The 19,434-nt window shown below is 43.4% G+C and overlaps 1 protein-coding gene across 1 annotated transcript; it reads left to right on the top strand.

Moving 5' to 3' along the window:
* SPAG5 (sperm associated antigen 5) lies at positions 1 to 18,406 on the top strand. Its single transcript, XM_063112079.1, has 24 exons — positions 1 to 73; positions 333 to 458; positions 6,017 to 7,107; positions 7,214 to 7,388; positions 10,436 to 10,510; positions 10,751 to 10,843; positions 10,935 to 11,069; positions 11,264 to 11,383; positions 11,510 to 11,602; positions 11,706 to 11,819; positions 12,298 to 12,391; positions 12,569 to 12,716; positions 12,797 to 12,899; positions 13,075 to 13,208; positions 13,415 to 13,553; positions 15,737 to 15,848; positions 16,050 to 16,136; positions 16,402 to 16,522; positions 16,636 to 16,747; positions 17,144 to 17,224; positions 17,380 to 17,535; positions 17,621 to 17,695; positions 17,826 to 17,906; positions 18,146 to 18,406. The coding sequence occupies exons 1-24, from the start codon at positions 23 to 25 to the stop codon at positions 18,215 to 18,217; spliced, it is 3,588 nt and encodes a 1,195-aa protein (XP_062968149.1). The 5' UTR covers positions 1 to 22; the 3' UTR covers positions 18,218 to 18,406.
* Positions 18,407 to 19,434: the final 1,028 nt, after the last annotated feature.

Below are 19,434 nucleotides of genomic sequence, written 5' to 3'. Positions count from 1 at the left end.
GGTAGGCCTTCCTGTGTGGAAGATGTGGCGGGTGAAAAAACTGAACCTCAGCCTGTCGCCTTCGCCCCAGCCGGTGAGCGGGAAAGCTCTCGAGAAGAGAGAGCTGGGCCGGGGCTCCTGGGGCGGGGGCGCTGGCAGTTCCAAACGTTCTGGAAAGCTGGGTCGAGCGAGCCTGGGGGTGAGGGGCGCGTGGAGTCTTTGTTCTTTCTGCTGCTTCAGCGCTAATGGGGTGGGAGCCTCCTCTTATCGCCTCCTGGGCTTTGTAGGGAGGGAGGAAGGGTGAGCTGGCAGAGCCCAGGCTTCCTCACCCTCGCTCTTGCTTTCTTTCTCAGGGAAAACCAGCTATGAGGACTCCTCTCCGAGAACTTATCCTGCAGCCTGGTGCCCTCACCAACTCTGGAAAAGAGCTCCCTGTTTGCTCCTCACTGACCCCATCACTGTGCAAGCTGGGGCTGCAGGTGAGATTCGCCTGGACAGCTTTTCACTTGGGCTGTTTGCCCAGTCCGAGAGCTCAGAGGAACAGAGGGCCAGGGCTGGAACGTAATTAATAACGATAATGAAGTCCTCTACCTCAGTGACATTCATTTACAGCTATTCAGGTCAACAGAGAGGTGCCCTAGGGTGGTTAAAGGAAATCCACTGAGAACCCGAACCTCCATTTAGCTGTTAGTTTCTATTTCCTCCTCCTCCCTTCGACCTTCACTAAACTACCGAGAAATTCTATAACACTGATTAGTGGACTCCCTCTAAAATGGGTTAAATTACGGAACGGTCAATCTGCTGCAAGCGTGAGGCAATATCCATCACTCCAGGGGTAGTCAAAACTCTCCTGGGAGCAAGTTACTCAACTGGAAGGCAGGGTACTTAGACCTCCTTAGTTTAAACTAGCCCCTTGCAGAGTTGCCCTCGCTAAATAGCACTTTTGTCAAAGGTCTTGAGAGAAGTAGCCATGTAGAAACTGCTTTTTAGTTGCTGTAAAAACTTGTCAAGGAAGGAGATTGACCTCTCTGTAAGGTTCCTCGAAGAATTTTTCAGATGTTACTGCCTGGGAAAATTGTCTTCCTGAAGAAATGGCTATCATTTTCTCTTTCTGATGATAACTTTATAGTCTACCATGTTTTCCCTCTTGCTTTGGCTTCTAGAAAGCTCAGGATCAAATTTGATGATCAGGTACAGCTACTGTTACTCCTGAAATAGGAAGATTCGCTTCCTCTTTCTTTTTTGACCATGACTTTATTTCATTATCCTTATCTGTCCTTTTTCATGAAGTCTGAATTATTTTTAGGAGGTAGGATGTAAATAAAATAGGTTAGAGGGGGAAAGAAGACTGTAAAGAAAAATGACAGCCTGAGTAACAAAAATATGAGGGTAGCAGGTCTTCCTTGAAAGAACTCGAGCACTTCCTATCTAATAGAACTTTCTGAGACGAGGAAATATTTGATAATCTGCACTGTCCAATATAGTAGCTACTTTTCACAGGTTATTGAGCACTTGAAATGTGGCTAGTGTAACTGAGGAATTGAATTTTTTTTTTTTTTTTTTGTCAAAATGATGTCTGGTAAAGGGATCTTAACCCTTGACTTGGTGTTGTCAGCACCATGCTCTCCCAAGTGAGCCAAATTGCCATCCCTATATAGGGATCTGAACCTGTGGCCTTGGTGTTATCAGGACCACACTCTCCCAAGTGAGCCACAGGCTGGCCCAGGAACTGAATTTTTAATTTTATTTAATTTAAATTTGAATAGCCACATGCGCTAGTGGCTACCATATTGAACAGTATAGCTTAAGGGAGAAAAGAAATAAGTGCTCAGGACCTGCCCATGGCTCACTTGGGAGAGCGTGGTGCTGACACCACCAAGTCAAGGGTTGAAATCCCCTTACCGGTCATCTTTTTAAAAAAAAAAAAAATGAAATAAGTGCTCAGTAGGAACTGATCTCTGTAGAGCTTATGGAATTTAACCATAGCTATTTAATCACAGTAGCAGAGTAGACTGAAATTTAGGTCTCCTCTTACTCTCTTTTTTTTCTTTTGGTGGCTGGCTGGTTCAGGGATTGAACCCTCAACCTTGGCTTTATCGGCACTGTGCTGTAACCAACTGAGCTAACTGGCTAGCCTTCCTACCCTCTTGGCTATAGTGCTTACTGCCTCCTAATGTAGTCTGCTACACAGACAAGAGGTTTTTTACTCTGACAAAATAGCTATTATTTTTGCTTTTTATTTTTATTTTTATTATTATTTTTATTTATTTATCTATTTATTTTTAAAGATGACCGGTAAGGGGATCTTAACCCTTGACTTGGTGTTGTCAGCACCACACTCAGCCAGTGAGCGAACCGGCCATCCGTATATGGGATCCGAACCCGGGGCCTTGGTGTTATCAGCACCGCACTCTCCCGAGTGAGCCACGGGCCGGCCCTATTTTTGCTTTTTAAATTTTTGGTTATTTATTTATTTATTTGGCAGCTGGATGGTGCGGGGATCTGAACCCTTGACCTTGGTGTTAGAAGGTGGCACTCTAAAATTTTTTGGTTATTTGTATAGTAGATATTCATTGTTTGAAGCATTTGAACAATATATAAATGTAAGGAAGAAAGTACATTTCTGCCATCTTAGATAACTGTCATAACATATTTGAAAATCCTTTCATACATCTGTGTGTATTTGTGTGTATATATTTCTGTACACACACATTCATATATTATTATAATACTTTTTTATCAAGGCACTTCTTTCACCCAAATGCAATCCTTTTCTCTTCTTCCCCCCACCCTTTTTTTTTTTTTTTTTTGCTTAGCTTTACCTTTCTCTTTTGCCCTTCTCTTGGAATCACTCCCTCCCACACATGCCCTGCTCTTCCCAAGTAACGAACCCATTTTAGCACCCTAATGTGTATCTTTCCATATTTTTCTTTTTAATAATATGCGAACATTCATAATTAATTTATTGATAGGATCACAGTATATAGCCAGTTCTCATTATTTGTGGTAGCTATATTCTATAAAGTTGCTTGAACAATGAACTAGCAAATGCTGAACTGCTGCTCCTAGTGGAAATACAGGGTTAGGTTCCTTTGAGCCTCTGATCCAGATATTTTCATCAAGATGATGTCTTCAAGATTATTCCATGTTGTAGCATGTGTCAGAATTTCCTTCCTTTTAAAGGGCTAAATAATATTCCATTCTATGTATATACAACTTTTTTTTTTTTTTTTTCCATAAAGATGACCGGTAAGGGGATCTCAACCCTTGACTTGGTGGTGTCAGCACCACGCTCTCCCAAGTGAGCCGACTGGCCATCCCTATATAGGGATCCGAACCTGTGGCCTTGGTGTTATCAGCTCTACACTCTCCCAAGTGAGCCACGGGCTGGCCCCTTTATATACCACATTTTGTTAATCCCTTCATCTGTTGATACACACTTGGGTTTCTTCCACTTTTGGCTACTGTGAATAATGCTGCTATGAACATGAGTGCACAAATATTTCTTTGAGACCCAGCTTTCACTTCTTTCGGATATATACTGAGAAATGTAAATGCTGGATAATATGGTAATTCTGTTTTTAATGTTTTGAAGAACCATCATACTGTTTTTATAGTGGCTGCACCATTTTATATTCTCACCAACAGTGCACAATGGTTTCAGTTTCTTCACATCCTTGCTAACATTTGTTAGCAAATGGCCTTTCAAACCTTTAATCTTGGTGTTATAACACTGTGTGCTCTAATTGACTGAGCTAACTGGCCAGCACCGTATTTTCTGTATTTTTGATAGTAGCCATCCTGAGGGATGTGAAGTGGTATCTCATTGTGGTTTTGATTTGCATTTCCCTAATGATTACTGGTGTTGAACATCTTTTCATGTGCTTATTGGCCATTTGTATATCTTCTTTGGTGAAATGTCTATTTAAATCTTTTGCCCATTTTTTAATTGGGATTTTTTGTTGTTGTTTGGTTGTAGGAGTTCTTTATATATTAAGAATAATAAACCCTTAGCAGGTATATGATTTTCAAATATTTTTTCCTTAAAGTGATTTTTAAAAGGAATAAGTAGGAGCTGGATAAATAGAGCAAACTTTTAAGTCTTTGCTTTATATATTTAGTTTCTAGACTGTTTAGAGCAGACTGATTTATGTTTTTTGTATCATGTATCTTTATTATGCCTTTTATTATAAGAGTACTATATATAACCTTATCTTCTGTCTTGTCTGATATTAATATTACTGTCTCTGCTCTCTTTATTTACTTCTGCCTGGTATTTCTTTGCCAGTCCCTTTTTTCTACTTTCCTTTAGCACTTTGAAAAAAAAATTTAAAAACTTAAATAAGATACGTAAAAGTACAACACAACATAACAGCATAACAAATTAGTAGAAGCAGACATCCATGTAACCAATACCCAGGTCAATAAATAGGATGGTGCCAGAATGTCAGAAGCCCTTTTCAGCTCAACCTTACTGTTTTAATCATGTAAGTCTGATTTTTTTTTTTTTTTTTTTTTGTAAATAATTTGTCTTTCTATCTAAAGCTTCTAAAATAGTTTTTTCTTTCTTGTAGTTCAAAATTTTACAATTATGTGTTTAGACATGTATCTTTTCTTGTCAGTCCTGCTTGGAACTGGGTGAGCCATTTCAATGTGCAGTCTCAGATCTTTCTTTACTTTAGGGAAATTTTCTTCTAATATATGTTAATCAGTACCTCATCTGTATATGTTCTGTTTTCTCTTGAAACTACTTTTATTCAAATGTTAGGTTTCCTGGGCTTGTCTTAGCTTTTCCCTCATATTTATATTTCTTTGTATTTTCATTTTTGCTTTAAGATATTTCTCCCACTTGTTCAGCCCAGTAATTCCAGTCTTAACTCTGATCATCCTCTCTTTCAATTCATTTTACTGAAATTTTTGATTTAAGATATTTATTATGGGCCGGCCCGTGGCTCACTCGGGAGAGTGCGGTGCTGATAACACCAAGGCCCCGGGTTCGGATCCCATATAGGGATGGCCGGTTCGCTCACTGTCTGAGCGTGGTGCTGACAACACCAAGTCAAGGGTTAAGATCCCCTTACCGGTCATCTTTTAAAAAAAAAAAAAAGATATTTATTATTTCTAGAAAGTCTTTTGTGTGTGTTGTACTTGAATCTTCTTAAGTACTCCTGGTGGTGGTGGTGGTGGTGATTGTTCAAATTGTTATCTGTCTCTTCCAGCAGCTCTGTTTTGTTAAGGTCTACCTTTTCTAGGTATCTTAGAGTTTGTCCTTTCTCTGGCTAATAGATCCACTTAAGCTCATTTATATTTTCCTTGTTGTTCATTGAGTCTCAGGTCCAGCAATCCTGCAAGTGGTAGAAGATGCAGTTATCATTGTCCCTGTGAACCAGTAGTAGGGAGGTTGTTAGTCCCTCATCATGGCACATGGAGGAAGAATCTCTGCTCTTCAGTCCCCTTCTCTACAGTCCAGAGCTCTGGAAATCCCAGGGGCCAACTGGGTTCAGGATACCCTCAATTCTTGTGGTCCAGGGAGATTAGGTCACTGGTACAGGTTGATGTTGCCCTTTCTCCTTATGGTCCATGGATCTTTGTGGTCCATGTGCTCTCTAACTCTGTTCCCCGACTTCTCATCTGTTCCAAAAGGGAGAAAATCTTGTACCAACTCTAGATTCTGATAGAGCTTAAGCCTTCACTCATACCCTATGGATCCCTTCTACCTTTTCCCCTAGAAGTGGGTTGGAGTTAGGAATGGAGAGGAGCTGGGTCACATTCAAGCTATCATCTCCCTATGATATGGATAGATATTCTCATGTATTTGTACTGTAGGCTGGCTCACTTGGAAGGACCCAAAATAGCTTACCAGCTTTTCTTTCCCTACTATTGGGTGTTTGTAGTGAGCAGCTAGGCTTAGCCAAGTTCTTACCTAAGCAGAGGTAATGAAAACTCTTCTTTTTTGAGTTTGGACAGTATCTTGTACCCATAATTGTATATTAGGAACTGAATTGACTGCCTTAATTACTTTTGTTTCCTTTGGCAGGAAGGCAGCAACAACTCATCACCACTAGATTTTGTCAACGCCAAGAGAATAGACTCCCTTTCAGAACAATTGACCCATCCCTCAAAGAGGCTAGAAGCTTGTCAGTATGAGTCAGATGAGCAGCCCCCAGATCTGATTCCCCAAACCAACTCTACTCCCAAAACATCTGAGGAAGCAGTAGACCCACTGGACAGCTATGAGGTTAAAACCATTATCCTTGTACCCTCTCCAGTGGGGCAGCAGCGAGATATTACACTTGAGGCCCATTTAGATGGCATGGCAGAGAAAAACAGCATCTCTCTAGATGAGCCTTTGAGGACAGGAGATCTTGTGAGAAAGGAGGTGGCACCCTGCATGGAAGAAAACTTTCTAGAAGTTGTTGCTGCTATGCCTGAGGAACCCACATTTCAGGATTCTCAATCCCATCTCTTGGAGTATCCACCAAATTCTTGTTCTGAGCAACAACTCGACTGCTCCAAAGAAAGCCTGAGGGACAGTAGGACTGAGGCTGTGCCTGAGGACTTAGTGCCTTCTGAAAGTAATGTCTTCTTGCCTTCCTGCATGCTCTGTCTTTCCCCTTCAGCTGCCTTGGCAGCAGATTTCCCTGTCAATCATGTGGAACCAGGGGAGGAAACTGTAGAGCACAGAGCTATAGAGGAAAGAAAAATAAGCTTTCCCACAACCACTGAGGAGGGTGAATCGGAAGATCAAGCACTTATCTCAGATGTGGAAGATATTCTGTCCACATGCCTGACACCAAATCCAGTAGAAATGGAATCTCAGGCAGCTCCAGGTCCAGCAGTAGAAGATGCTGGTAGGATTCTCAGCTCTGATACAGAGTCTTGGATGTCCCCACTGGCCTGGCTGGAAAAAGGTGTAAATACTTCAGTCATGCTAGAAAATCTCCGCCAAAGCTTATCCCTTCCCTCCATGCTTCAGGATGCTGCAGTTGGCACTACTTCTTTCTCTACTTGCTCAGTGGGGACTTGGTTTACTCCCCTAGCACCACAGGAAAAGAGTACAAACACATCCCAGACTGGCCCATTTGGCACCAAGGACAGTGCTTCTGAGACAGCGCATCTCCTGTTGGGGTAAGTGCCCCTGAATCCTTGTGCCTCATGTATTCCATTACCCTGGACCTGCCACTCCCATCCCTTTCCTTCCTTTTCTTTTCCTCATGTTCTTTTCCTGCTGCAGCCATCCTCCAGATCTGACTGCCTTATCACGACATGACCTGGAAGATAATCTGCTGAGCTCTCTTGTCATTCTGGAGGTTCTCTCATGCCAGCTGCGGGACTGGAAGAGCCAGCTGGCTGTCCCTCACCCAGAAGCCCAAGACAGTAGCACACAGACTGACACCTCTCCCAGTTGGGTAAGAAGGTTCTTCCCAAAGCTTGGAGGATCCCACTGAGCCCTCTTCCTCAGCATGTAAGCTGATAAGCTGCCAGAGGGCAAAGGGGACTGATTCCTTAATCACAGGCTCATTCTAGAATATGTGTAAAAGCTGAGGATCTGGAAAAATCTCTTAAAGCTATGGATACTTACTATGCCCCTGGGGTACATCAAGACTTTTAAGTAAGGGGCTGTCTGGTTAGCTCACTTGGTTAAAGCGTGGTGCCGATAACACCACGGTCAAGGGTTTGGATCCCTGTACCAGCCAGCTGTCAAAAAAAACACTTTCCAAGTGGATGTAAGCAAGGAAAGTTTTAAAGGAATCAGTTTCTATATCTTCATCTTCCAAATATACTCTTTACTAATTTTTTTTCTACTTTCCTATTCTCATTTGTCCTTGCCTACTTTACTAAGGAAGAGCATACTTCCTATCCTGAATCTTATGTTGTCAGGCAATAGCAATCAAAGGACAATAGAAAATATCTGTGTACATGGTGAGAAAATGAGTGACTACAATTATTATATAAGACATCATTTTTGCATGTTTTCAGCAAAATGGAGGAAGACTAATTATGTCAGTGGATCATTAAAATTTTTTGATGAAAGTTCATTAAGATTTTTGGCATAGGGCCGACTCATGGCTCACTTGGGAGAGTGTGGTGCTGATAACACCAAGGCGACAGGTTCGGATCCCTATATAGGGGTGGCCGGTTGGCTCACTTGGGAGAGCGTGGTGCTGACAACACCAAGTCAAGGGTTAAGATGCCCTTACCGGTCATCTTTTGGAAAAAAAAAAAAAAAAAGACCTCTGTTCTAGAGGACTCTAGCTGTGAGAATGTAGGCCTGGGAAGGAAGGGAATGGTGTCAGGGGAAGGAATTGAGAGTCTCAATATTGTGGCTGTTGAGATGATAGGTGGCTGTGGCTAAGAGATGCCCAAAGATCTCCTTTGGGTTGAAAATATCCTCAAGTAATAACTTTACCTTTTGCCAAAAATCCTGGAATCAATAGACTCCTCACTCGTCTAGCTGCTCAATTTCTCCTGTGTTTTCTTATCTTTGTATTCTTTCATCTTTCCTTGACCTCATTTCCCATCCATGAATCTGCCTTGTATCCTCTTTTCCTGAAGCTTGCCAGGTCCCTTTGGAGGCCACTGAATCAGAACGGAAGAGGGCAAATGACATCACCTTCAGCCATTTCACATTACCATGCCATGTCCTTGCCGCTTGGCTGCCTCCTTCATACTAATCTCATCACCTGCCTGACTGCCCAGCTCTGAGTGGTATGTGTGCCCTATCCTGGGCTCATGGGCTACTCTGTGCCTTACTGCACGATGCAGTATGGAATGATAACTGCTTTGCCAGGGAAGGGAGCTATGAATTCCAAGAGATCTGAGGATGATGCAACTCTGCCCTCTTAAATCCAGACTGCCACAACATTATGACTCAGCACTGCTGCTCCAGCAGTAGCCTTTCCCCAGATGATGGCTGCCTTTCAGCAGTAATGAAAACTACTTTTCTCTTAGAACTTTAGTTTTTGTAGAGCTCTGTTGCCTTTGAGATCATTACTTAAAAAATAAGAAAATAAAAATGACTAATGAATAGTTGAGAAAGTTAGCATTACTGGTAACCAAAGAAAGCCAAATTGAAACAATGAGATGCCATTTCTTCTGACAAAATAGCAAAGAATAAAATAGATAATGCTGGTAAACGTTGTGCTTTTGTCAGTTTGGTATAAATTGGTTCATCTTTTTTTGAAGGCAATTTAGGTAAGACCCTTAAAACATTTCAAACTTTTTGACCCAGTAACACTACTTCCAGGGATATATCCTAAGGAAAAAAAATTCTGAATAATGATGGTAACATTATATTTTTAAATAATGAAAAAAATAAAATCAAAATAATGGTATATTCATAAGATAGAATATTCTGTAGTCAATAAAAAGAATGTTTACATTCTACCTTAGAGAACCTAAAAAAAAAAAAAAAACATAAAAAGAATGTTTATGAAGAGTTTTTCATAACGTGGAAAAATAAGTTTAACATAAGGTCATGGGGTTTTTTGTTGTTTTTTTTTTAAAAGATGACTGGTAAGGGGATCTCAACCCCTGACTTGGTGTTGTCAGCACCACGCTCTCCCAAGTGAGCTAACTGGCCATCCCTATATAGGGATCCGAACCCGTGGCCTTCGTGTTATCAGCACCACACTCTCCCAAATGAGCCACAGGCCGGCCCTAGATCATGGTTTTTAAAGAAAGGAAATCAGGGATCAGTAACCTCTGAGAGGCTTTGAGACTGATCTTAATACCAGCAGAAGTTAAAAACAGGTGGTACTGTACTTTGATAGTTACCCCTAAAGCAGATATCCCAGTTGAGGCTATTACAATGAGGAAAAATTAAATAATGAAAGCAGGACCCCATATTTATTTATATATTATCTCAATTGTAGTTTTTCTTAAGTATCACTGTGTTTTGTCAAATCTAAGACACTATCGATATTAAGATACATCCCAATCTCAGAGGTTTTAAAATGTGAAAAGATAGTCATCTTGAAATTTATTGAATATAGTAATTTATTTCTAAATTAGTGGTCTACAGCTTTTTCCCTGACACCTGAGGGAAATATTATACTCATCAGTAAGTCTCTGGTATATTGTATATATTGTTTATATATCTGCTATACTGAAGTATATTGGAATCTCTGGGGTGGGTGCTATATTGTCGGTTAGGAATCACTGCTGTAGGTGGTGAAATTATTAAAGATTTCTCTTTCCTTTCTATTTACTTTTGTATTTTCCAAAATATTATAATAAACATGTATTATCCTTATAATTAGAAAAGAAAGTTATCTTAAAAAGGAACTTTTTACCTGCCTCTGGATTTTTTTTCTGAGTTGGCTTTATCTAGTTGTGAGCCTTGTTCCTGCTTTTGATAGGAAAGGCTCCTATAACTCACCATGTAGGAGGGGGTATGAGGTACTGGTGGTGCACATTGCCTACTCAAAAGTAACAACTCTGTTTCTCTGGCTAGATAACTAAGAAACCTCAACGTCTTCAGGAGAGCCAAGAGATTGGACAGGCCCTGCAGCAGGTCAGGAATGCTATGGTAAGTGTAGATTGACCTTATACCACTGTGGGTCTCCTGTGAACATCAAGAATGAAGAATCCTGGGTGGTTAGTAGACGGTGATACTCAGCCGTGGTGTGAAGGGAGTTCTCCAAACCTTTGTTAAGGACATTTCCTTATTGGAAGCTTTGAATTGGGGTCAGTGGCTTTTTTCCCCAGTGCGTCTGCCTCCTGCTTAGTGGCTTTATTTGATCTAGCCTAGCTATCTTTCCCTCTACAGCAATCATGGGTGCCAGTCTCTAAAGAGCTGATATCCTTACTTGACCTATCCTTGTTGCATTTAGAAGAAGATAAAACTACTGTGAGTCAGGAGGTAAGCAATAAGAAGACAGAGATAGAGGCCTCTGGTGGGACTGAAAGCCAAAAAAAGGGACCAGACACAGCATCTGATTCTTACCTTGTAGTCTCGGCGTACAGAAACCTTGGTCTCCTGCTGTTTTGATATGTTGAAGAAATTGAGGGCAAAGCTCCAGAGCCTCAAAGCAGAAAGGGAGGAGGCAAGGCACAGAGAAGAAATGGCCCTCAGAGGCAAGGATGCGGTAAGGTGCCAGGTGTTTGTTCCTGGATGTGGGAGGTCACCACATGAATGTACTTGAGACATAGATGGGTGGCCTAAGAACTGGCCTGCCCTGGGGAATGAAGAACTGAACTGTTGGGGTGTCGGATGGTTGTGGCTTTTTGTGCTGTTTCCCTCTGCTGCCCATTGTGTCCTTGCAACCTCTTCCCTAAATAGGCAGAGATAGTGCTGGAGGCTTTCTGTGCACATGCCAGCCAGCGCATCAGCCAGCTGGAACAGGACCAGGCATCCATGTGGGAATTCAGAGGCCTTCTGAAGGAAACCCAGACCCAACTGGTAATTTAAAAGCATTTTCTTTCCTGGGGTCCATGCTGACACACTGAGAGGATGGTCACATATACCTATTTTGCTGTAAAATCCAAAGGGAAGGGCCCCCCATCATAGGCAATCCTTCTCTTGTAGGTAGGGCTTCATACAGAGCAAGAAGAGCTGGCTCAGCAGACAGTGAGTCTTACTTCTTCCTTGCAACAGGACTGGATATCCATGCATCTGGATGTGAGTATTTGGGGCAATCATAACCATTCCCTTACTCATAGGTAGCCCTGTCAGGAGTCTTGCCTCAAGGGTGCTCTTCTGACCTGCGTGCTCCCCCTGGTAGTACATAACATGGACGGCTTTGCTGAGGCGGTCTCAACAACTGACAGAGAAACTCACAGCCAAGAGCCGGCAGGCCCTTCAGGAACGTGATGCTGCAGTTGAGGAAAAGCAGCAGGTACCAACCAGGAGTAGGGACTGCTTAGGTCTGGTTTCCTCCTCCTTTGCAGAAGGGCTTTCTAATGTGTGATATCATTAGCCTCTTACCGTGCACCCGTTTTCTGTCCACCTTGTGGGTTTGGAACCAGCCAGGTCCTTTAGCTGTAAGATGGCCTTGAGCCCAGCTGTTTTTTTGTCCTTTAGCACCTTTTTTTTTTAATTCAGCAACTTTTCTCCTGTCTCTGCTTTTTTCTGAAGATGAACCTTATATTTTGCAATGTTGCTGTGCAGGAACAAGGTAATTTGCTGTCTGGTCCAGAAAGAGAAGCTGGACTGAGTCTTGGGATTCTTTTTTTTTTTTGGCTGGCTAGAATGGGAATCCGAACCTGTAACATTGGTGTTATGAGGCGCGCTCTAACTAACTGAGCTAACTGGCTAGCCCAATCCTGAGATTTTTAATTCAGGAGGAAAGGAGAAAAACTATCTATTCTTCCTAGGTTTCCAGGGAGCTGGAACAAGTCTCTGCCCATTTAAAGGACTGCAAGGGCCAACTAGAACAAATGGAGTTGGAAAACATTCGCCTAGAATCAGGTGTGTGTTTGCGTGCACACCTCAGTGCACAGCATGCATGTAAGCAGCTGAGCCCAGTTAAGGCTTAGAGTGTGGCAATAGAGCAAGGAAGTACTCTAGAGCACTTGCTTTGGAGCAGAGGTATGGGGAGTTTGTGGCCTGAGACCACATGGTGTCATTAGTATACTTTTGGTCTAGATCTCCAGGCTCAGCTGCAGATTCTGGCCAGCATGGACAGCCAGCTAAAAGAGCTACAGAGTCAGCATGCCCATTGTGCCCAGGAACTGGCCACGAAGGATGAGTTACTTTGCCAGCTTACCCAGAGCAATGAAGAGCAGGCTGCTCAGTGAGTTCCTATCAGGTTATTGTGGCAGTAGGCACCCAGGAAGTAGGACCAAATGGGATTTAACATGAGGTCTCTGGCAGATGGCAAAAGGAAGAGATGGCACTAAAACACATGCAAGCAGAACTGCAGCAACAACAGGCTGTCCTGGCCAAGGAGGTGCAGGACCTGAAGGAGACCCTGGAGGTAAGGAATATGGCTTGGGGTAAGGGAGCTGGTAAACTTCAAGAGAGTGATTCTTGCCTGAAGGTATTGAGGTGAAGTTTGAGACTGTGGGCTGGAAAAAGCCTGTCCTCAGAGCTGTAAAATTGCCCACTTGGACTCATTTTTCCCCTTCCCTCTCTTCCTTCTGTCTTCCCAGTTTGCCGACCAAGAGAATCAGGTTGCTCACTTGGAGCTGGGCCAGGTTGAGTGTCAGTTGAAAACCACGCTGGAAGTGCTCCGAGAGCGCAGCCTGCAGTGTGAGAACCTCAAGGACACTGTAGAGAACCTAAAGTAAGATCTCTACCTTCCTTTGCTTTCCCCCAACTGTTTGTTTTTCCCAGGAACACTTCTAGAAGCCAAAGTCTCTAAGAAGAGAATTGTGACAAATGTCGAGCCTCTTGTTTCTCTTCTTGAATACACCTCTATGTGGGGATTTGGGAGAAGCGTTAAGAGAAGATAACCTGGTCTTTGGTCATCCTCCCTGTTCCCTATTTCAGGGCTAAACTGGCCAGTATCATAGCAGAGAACCAGGAGCAAGACCTGAAGAAGATACGCCAGTATTCCCAAGAGCTAGGAGTGCTGACTGAGCAACTACATCACCTGACCCTCTTCCTACAGACAAAACTAGAGGAGAAGGTAGGGTCCTGGGTTTCCTTTTCTTCCCTTCCAATTGTATCTTCCAATTGTATAGAGTAGTCTTCCTAAAACACTATTCTTGTTCCATCTCTGTGACCTTTAATCACTTTCAGTCTTTAGTCTGTTGCTCAAACTTTTCTTCATCTGTCTCCTACCTCCCTATTATGAACCCTTTACTCCAACTAGACTGCCTATACACTACCCACATGTCCTGTTCCCACTCACACCCAGACTCATGTTATTCCCACATCCATTTTCTTCTATCTTCAAACTGGAAATACCTTTTCCTTTCCTATTTAAATCCTCCCTGGTTCACCTTCTTTGAAATCACATGGACCTGGTGATCTCTTCTGTTATATTCCTCACAACTTACTCTCTTTTTGCACTTATATTAATTTTCTTTCTTTTCTTTCTTTTTTTTTTTTTTTGGCAGCTGGCCGGTATGGGGATCTGAGCCCTTGACCTTGGTGTTATAAAACTGTGTTCTAACCAACTGAGTTATGGCTAGTCTGCACTTATATTAATTTTCTTTGGATGTCTGGTCTCTTCAACTAGACTATATTTGTTTGTTTATTTTTTGGGCAGCCTGATGGTAAGGGGATCCAAGCCCTTGACCTCGATGTTACCACCGTGCTCCTAAACAAGTGTGGACTATGCTTAAAGAAGGCAGACATTTATCCCTGCTTTTCCACAGTGCACACTCAACAATAAATGGTTGATATCTTTCAGAATACAGAGTTAAATTAACTTATTCAACAGTTAAAGATACAATGAAGATCCTGAAATCTGGAAATGCATATGATCTGACCCTCTTCCCCAGTTGTGTGCTAAGCACACAATATGTGAAAAAATCTGTCTAGCAGGGAAGACAGACAGATGTAAACTGGGGAAGTAGGCAGGAGGCCAGATTTTGAAGGCTTGGACTGATGACAGTTATAGAGTGGGTGGAGAGGAGGGGATGGATTGAATGGATTCAATAGATATTTAGGAGGTAGAAGTAATAGAACCTGGTGACCAACTTGATGTAGGAATAAGGCAGAAGAGTAAATGATGACCCTTAGATTGCTAGAAAGATAGTGACGCTCTCTTCTAGAACTGGAGTTGGCAAACTTTTCCTACAAAGGGCCATATAATAAGTATTTCCAGCTTAGTGGGCCGTGTGGTTTCTGCCTCAACTATTCAACTCTGCCTTTGTAGCTCAAGCACAGCCATAGGCAATATGTAAATGAATGGCTGTGGCTGTGTTCCAATAAAACTTCATTTACAAAAACAAAAACAAAAACAGTTGGCAAGCTAGATTTGACCAGCAGATTGACCCCCCCCCCCCCCCCCGAACAGTAACTACAAGAATAGGAACAGATTTTTGATTGGGTGGGACAAGGAAAATGTTGAGCTCAGCTTTCTATATACTAAGTTTCAGGTGGACTGTGGAACATTCTGGTAGATTTTTCACAGGCAGTTAGCCTTTGGGTCTGGAGACTTGGAAAAAATCCAGTTGAGAGAGAGATTGAAGTCATTCATGTGGAAGTTTAAAGTGAATGTTTTTGTGGAGCTCCCAAAGTGAGGCCACCCAGGGAATGGATTAAACTGAAAAGAGGGTCAAGGATTGAACCCAGAGACCCACAGTTAAGGAAGGACCTACAGGTAGAGAGAAAAAATAACCAGAAAAGTATGAGGCCTACCTATGAAGGAGAGTCATGTCCCAGAAGCTAAGAAAAGTAAGTTTCTAAAAGAAAAGCATGGTCATCAATATCAAATAGGTCAGGTAAAACAAGAGCTGAAAAGTGTTCATTGCATTTGAAAGTAAAAATGCCATTGGCAAACCAAATGACAAGAATTATGGTAGAATGGGGGACAGAAGCCTGAGTGTAGGTGTAGTGGGCTAGGAATTCAATAGGTGGTGAGAATTACAGGCAAGAAGTGTAGGCTTTTTTCTTTTCTTTTCTTTTTTTAATTAAAGGGAAAGAGGAAAAAACAGTGAAAGGGGATTTAAGGTAAGAGAAATGTTTTGTTTTGTTTTTTAAATTATTGTTGTTTTAGTGAGAGAGACTTAAGAATATAAACATTTCAGGAAAAGGCACTAATGGAGGAATAGAAGATAGAGGATGGCTGGGAGTACCTGGGAGCTCAGAAAAATCACTACCCTGAAGAGCAGCTGATAGCTCTTTCTACTCTGCCCTTAGGCTAAACCAGAGGCCCATCTGCTGAACACAGCCTGTACTCCTGTCTGGGAACACCTTCCACCCAATGATACCGCATTCACGGGAAGCATCTTGACAGCAGTGGCAGATGAAGGTTAAAGGCCCTGGGATTTGGGGGTGGGAAAGCTGTGACCCTGCTCCTGATATCTTCAGCTGTTGAAGATGCCTACCATCAGATCTGTCTATCTCTCCCTGGCCTCCTTTTTGGTAACTCCCTGAATGGTAACTCCTCCTTTATGGTAACTCTTCTGTGTCACCAGAAGAGCCCTCTTCCTGTGGTTGTTTTTTGTTTTAGAGCCAGAATCAGCTCCTATGCCTTTGCTTGGAAGTGACAAGAGTGCCTTCACCAGAGTAGCATCAGTGGTTTCCCTTCAGCCTACAGGTTAGGATGGGCTCCAGGGATCCTGCCTCATTTCTAGAAAATCTGGTGGTGATGAGTAGAGACAAAAGTAGTGAGAAATGCTTTGCTCTACAAACCTCAATTCTGTTTGGGCTTGTTTTATTTCTGCCTTTTGGGATCTGTAATGTTCTGGACATTCAAATCCCGTGGGTAGGGAACATGGAAAAGAGTTGTGGAAATGATGGCTATGCATTCCTTCCTTCCAGGGCTGAAGGGCTGTACCTCTATCTAAGATTTTCTCTTTCAGAGACCCCAGGCATGGAGAAGAGCCTGGCAGAAATGAGTTCTGTGACTCTTGAGCTTCAGAAACTGTGTTCCCTGCTGCAAGAGTCTAAAGAAGCAGCCATCAGGACTCTGCAGCAAGAAATGTTAGTGGGATACAGTCTTGATGACACAGGGACAGTGAAACAGCTCTTTATGCCCAATGGCCGAGTTGGCCCTCAGGAGGACAGGAATGATGCTGAATTCTTCCCTCCTGTAGTTGTGATCTGCAGGCCAGGCTTCAGGCCCAGGAAGAACAGCATCAGGAAGCCCAGAAGGCAAAGGAAGCAGACATAGAGAAGCTGAACCAGGCCTTGTGCTTGCGCTACAAGGTGAAGGAGGAGCCTAGAAGTGGGGCGATGAAAAACTGGGGCAGCTTTATTGGCCTAAGGGAGCCATTGTCTCTCCAGGAATCTGGGTGGTGGGGATTTTCCAACCACTGCCCTAGTTTTGCCCTTCCTGGGGTCAGACATTTCACATACTTGGGAATCAGCTATGGGCTGACCTATCTTCCTAGGCATACCCAGGAGAGAAGTTAGGAACTCTAGCAGAACTCTCTCAACTCTGAAATGTGTCTTGCCTGACTCGGCCCTGGAGGAAGAATTGGCATGGTATCACCTGGTCCCACATGGACTGAGCATGGGTCAGGCACTCTCTCCTATCTCCTGGCAAGGCCTGTGAAGAAGCCAGCTCTTCCTCAGTGCCTTCTCACCTTCTTTCCCTCACAGAATGAAAAGGAGCTCCAGGAATTGATACAGCAGCAGAATGAGAAGATCCTAGAGCAGATAAACAAGAGTGGTGAGCTCATGGTATGTTCATCATGATGCCCTGCCTTCTATGTCACTGGTAGCCAGGATCCCAAATAGGAGAAGTGGATACCCTGGTCTACATTTGTTCACCACATGGGATAAAGATAGAGTAGACCTTTGAGGGCTATTGGATACCTCTCCATTCTCATTCCCAGAGCCTTAGAGAGGAGGTGACCCAGCTCACCCGCTCACTTCGGCGTGCGGAGACAGAGACTAAGGTGCTCCAGGAGACCCTGGCAGGCCAGCTGGACCCCAGCTGTCAGCCCATGGCCACTAACTGGATCCAGGAGAAAGTGTGGCTCTCCCAGGAGGTGACTCTCCCATTAGTTAGTAAAAGAGCTGGGCAACTGGTGGGGATCTCAGGCTGTGCCTCTGTTGAGCTGGACTTATCCATAGGTGGACAAGCTGAGGGTGATGTTGCTGGAGATGAAAAATGAGAAGACAAAACTCATGGGCAAATTCCAGAGCCATGTAAGAATTTCCATGCTGTTCCAGGGCCATTTCCTACCACCACTATCAAGTTCTTTGCCATGTTTCTCCACCATACAAAGCTATCCTGTTCTTTTAAGCATAGGACTTATGAAACCTATTTGCTTTCTAGAGAAACATCCTAGAGGAGAATCTTCGGCGCTCTGACAAGGAGTTAAAGAAACTGGACGACATTGTTCAGCACATTTATGAGGTAAAGGAGGGAGGGAGTTGATATGACTAAGGCACCTGGTACAAGGCCTGGTCCCAGGAGGTACTGATGAGCATGACTCTAGTTCCCAGCCTGTACTGAGAGACGGGCCTGACTCACCATCACAGTCTTCTCTGTGGCTTCTGTTTCTGCCCTCTAACTCAGTGGGTACTTCCTGGGGCTGGGAGCCCTGGGCCTTAGGCCTGTGGTCCGGAGCTGCCTTTTCTGCCTTTCTTTTCCAGACTCTGCTCTCCATCCCAGAGGTGGTAAGGAGTTGCAAGGAACTACAGGGATTGCTGGAATTTCTGAGCTAAGCAACTGAAAGCTGGAATCTGCTTCACTCCTTTTTGCTTCCCTGCTTTTTTTTTTTTTTTTTTTTCTTTGGTGGCTGGCCAGTATGGGAATCCAAACCCTTGACCTTGGAGTTACAACACCACACTCTAACCAACTAAGCTAACTGGCCAGCCCAATTTTACTTTCAATTCCCGTTTACCCCAACACCAGGACCAATTGGCATGGAGCCAACTATGTTTAATGCTATTTAAATAAAGTATATTTAATGTATTTCTTCAAGCTCTCTGAATCGTGTGTGTACACATTTAGTTTTATTGTAACAAAGCAACTTGTACACTTTTTTAGCATTTAAAACATCATCTTTCCTTTCCAGTAAAACAAAAAGAAAATTTAAAAATGAACAGGAACAAAATTACAATAGAGAATGTCAATTCCAAATAACATCCTCCAGGTTTTGCTGATTCTACCATCAAGTGACAGGGCTCAATTCATCATTATGAGAGAACTTTATTTTAAAAGAAATCTCACTGAATCTTTTTTTTTTTCAAAAGATGACCAGTAAGGGGATCTTAACCCTTGGCTTGGTGTTGTCAGCACCATGCTCACCCAGTGAGCTAACCGGCCATCCCTATATAGGATCCGAACCCATGGCCTTGGTGTTATCAGCACCGCACTCTCCCGAGTGAGCCACGGGCCGGCTCTAAAAACAATTTTTTTTTTTTTTGTGACCGGTAAGGGGATCTTAACCCTTGGCTTGGTGTCGTCCACACCGCGCTCAGCCAGTGAGCGCACCGGCCATCCCTATATAGGATCCGAATCTGCGGCCTTGGTGTTATCAGCACCACACTCTCCCGAGTGAGCCCCGGGGTCAGCCCTCACTGAATCTTATATTTTGGGCAAAAGGGGGTGGATAAGGTCAGGGAATAGGCGGCTTGGCCCTCCTGCCTCCGCACCCTCCACACACCCCTCTCCACTTCCTACTGCATCCAGAGCCAAGGCTGTCTGCCCTTCCTCCCTTCCTTTGCTTCCCCAAATACTCTGGGTCCGGGACTGCTTGTTCTCTGGCTCACGGCCTGGGAGCAACAGAAAAGGCTTCATTCTCTTACTTCCCCCATCTACCGTGGGGGTAGGCCCTGGTAAATATGAGGGCGAGGACAGAGAAGCTCAGTTCATTACTCCTCGTCCTGAACTTGGACACCTTGGTGCCTCTGCCCCACCTACCACACCTGTTGTGACT

Source organism: Cynocephalus volans, chromosome 10 (assembly GCF_027409185.1).
Source record: "Cynocephalus volans isolate mCynVol1 chromosome 10, mCynVol1.pri, whole genome shotgun sequence".
Taxonomy (NCBI): Eukaryota; Metazoa; Chordata; class Mammalia; order Dermoptera; family Cynocephalidae; genus Cynocephalus; species Cynocephalus volans.
The sequence above is the reverse complement of the archived record's forward strand: the minus strand, read 5'-3'. Positions and strand labels throughout refer to the sequence as shown.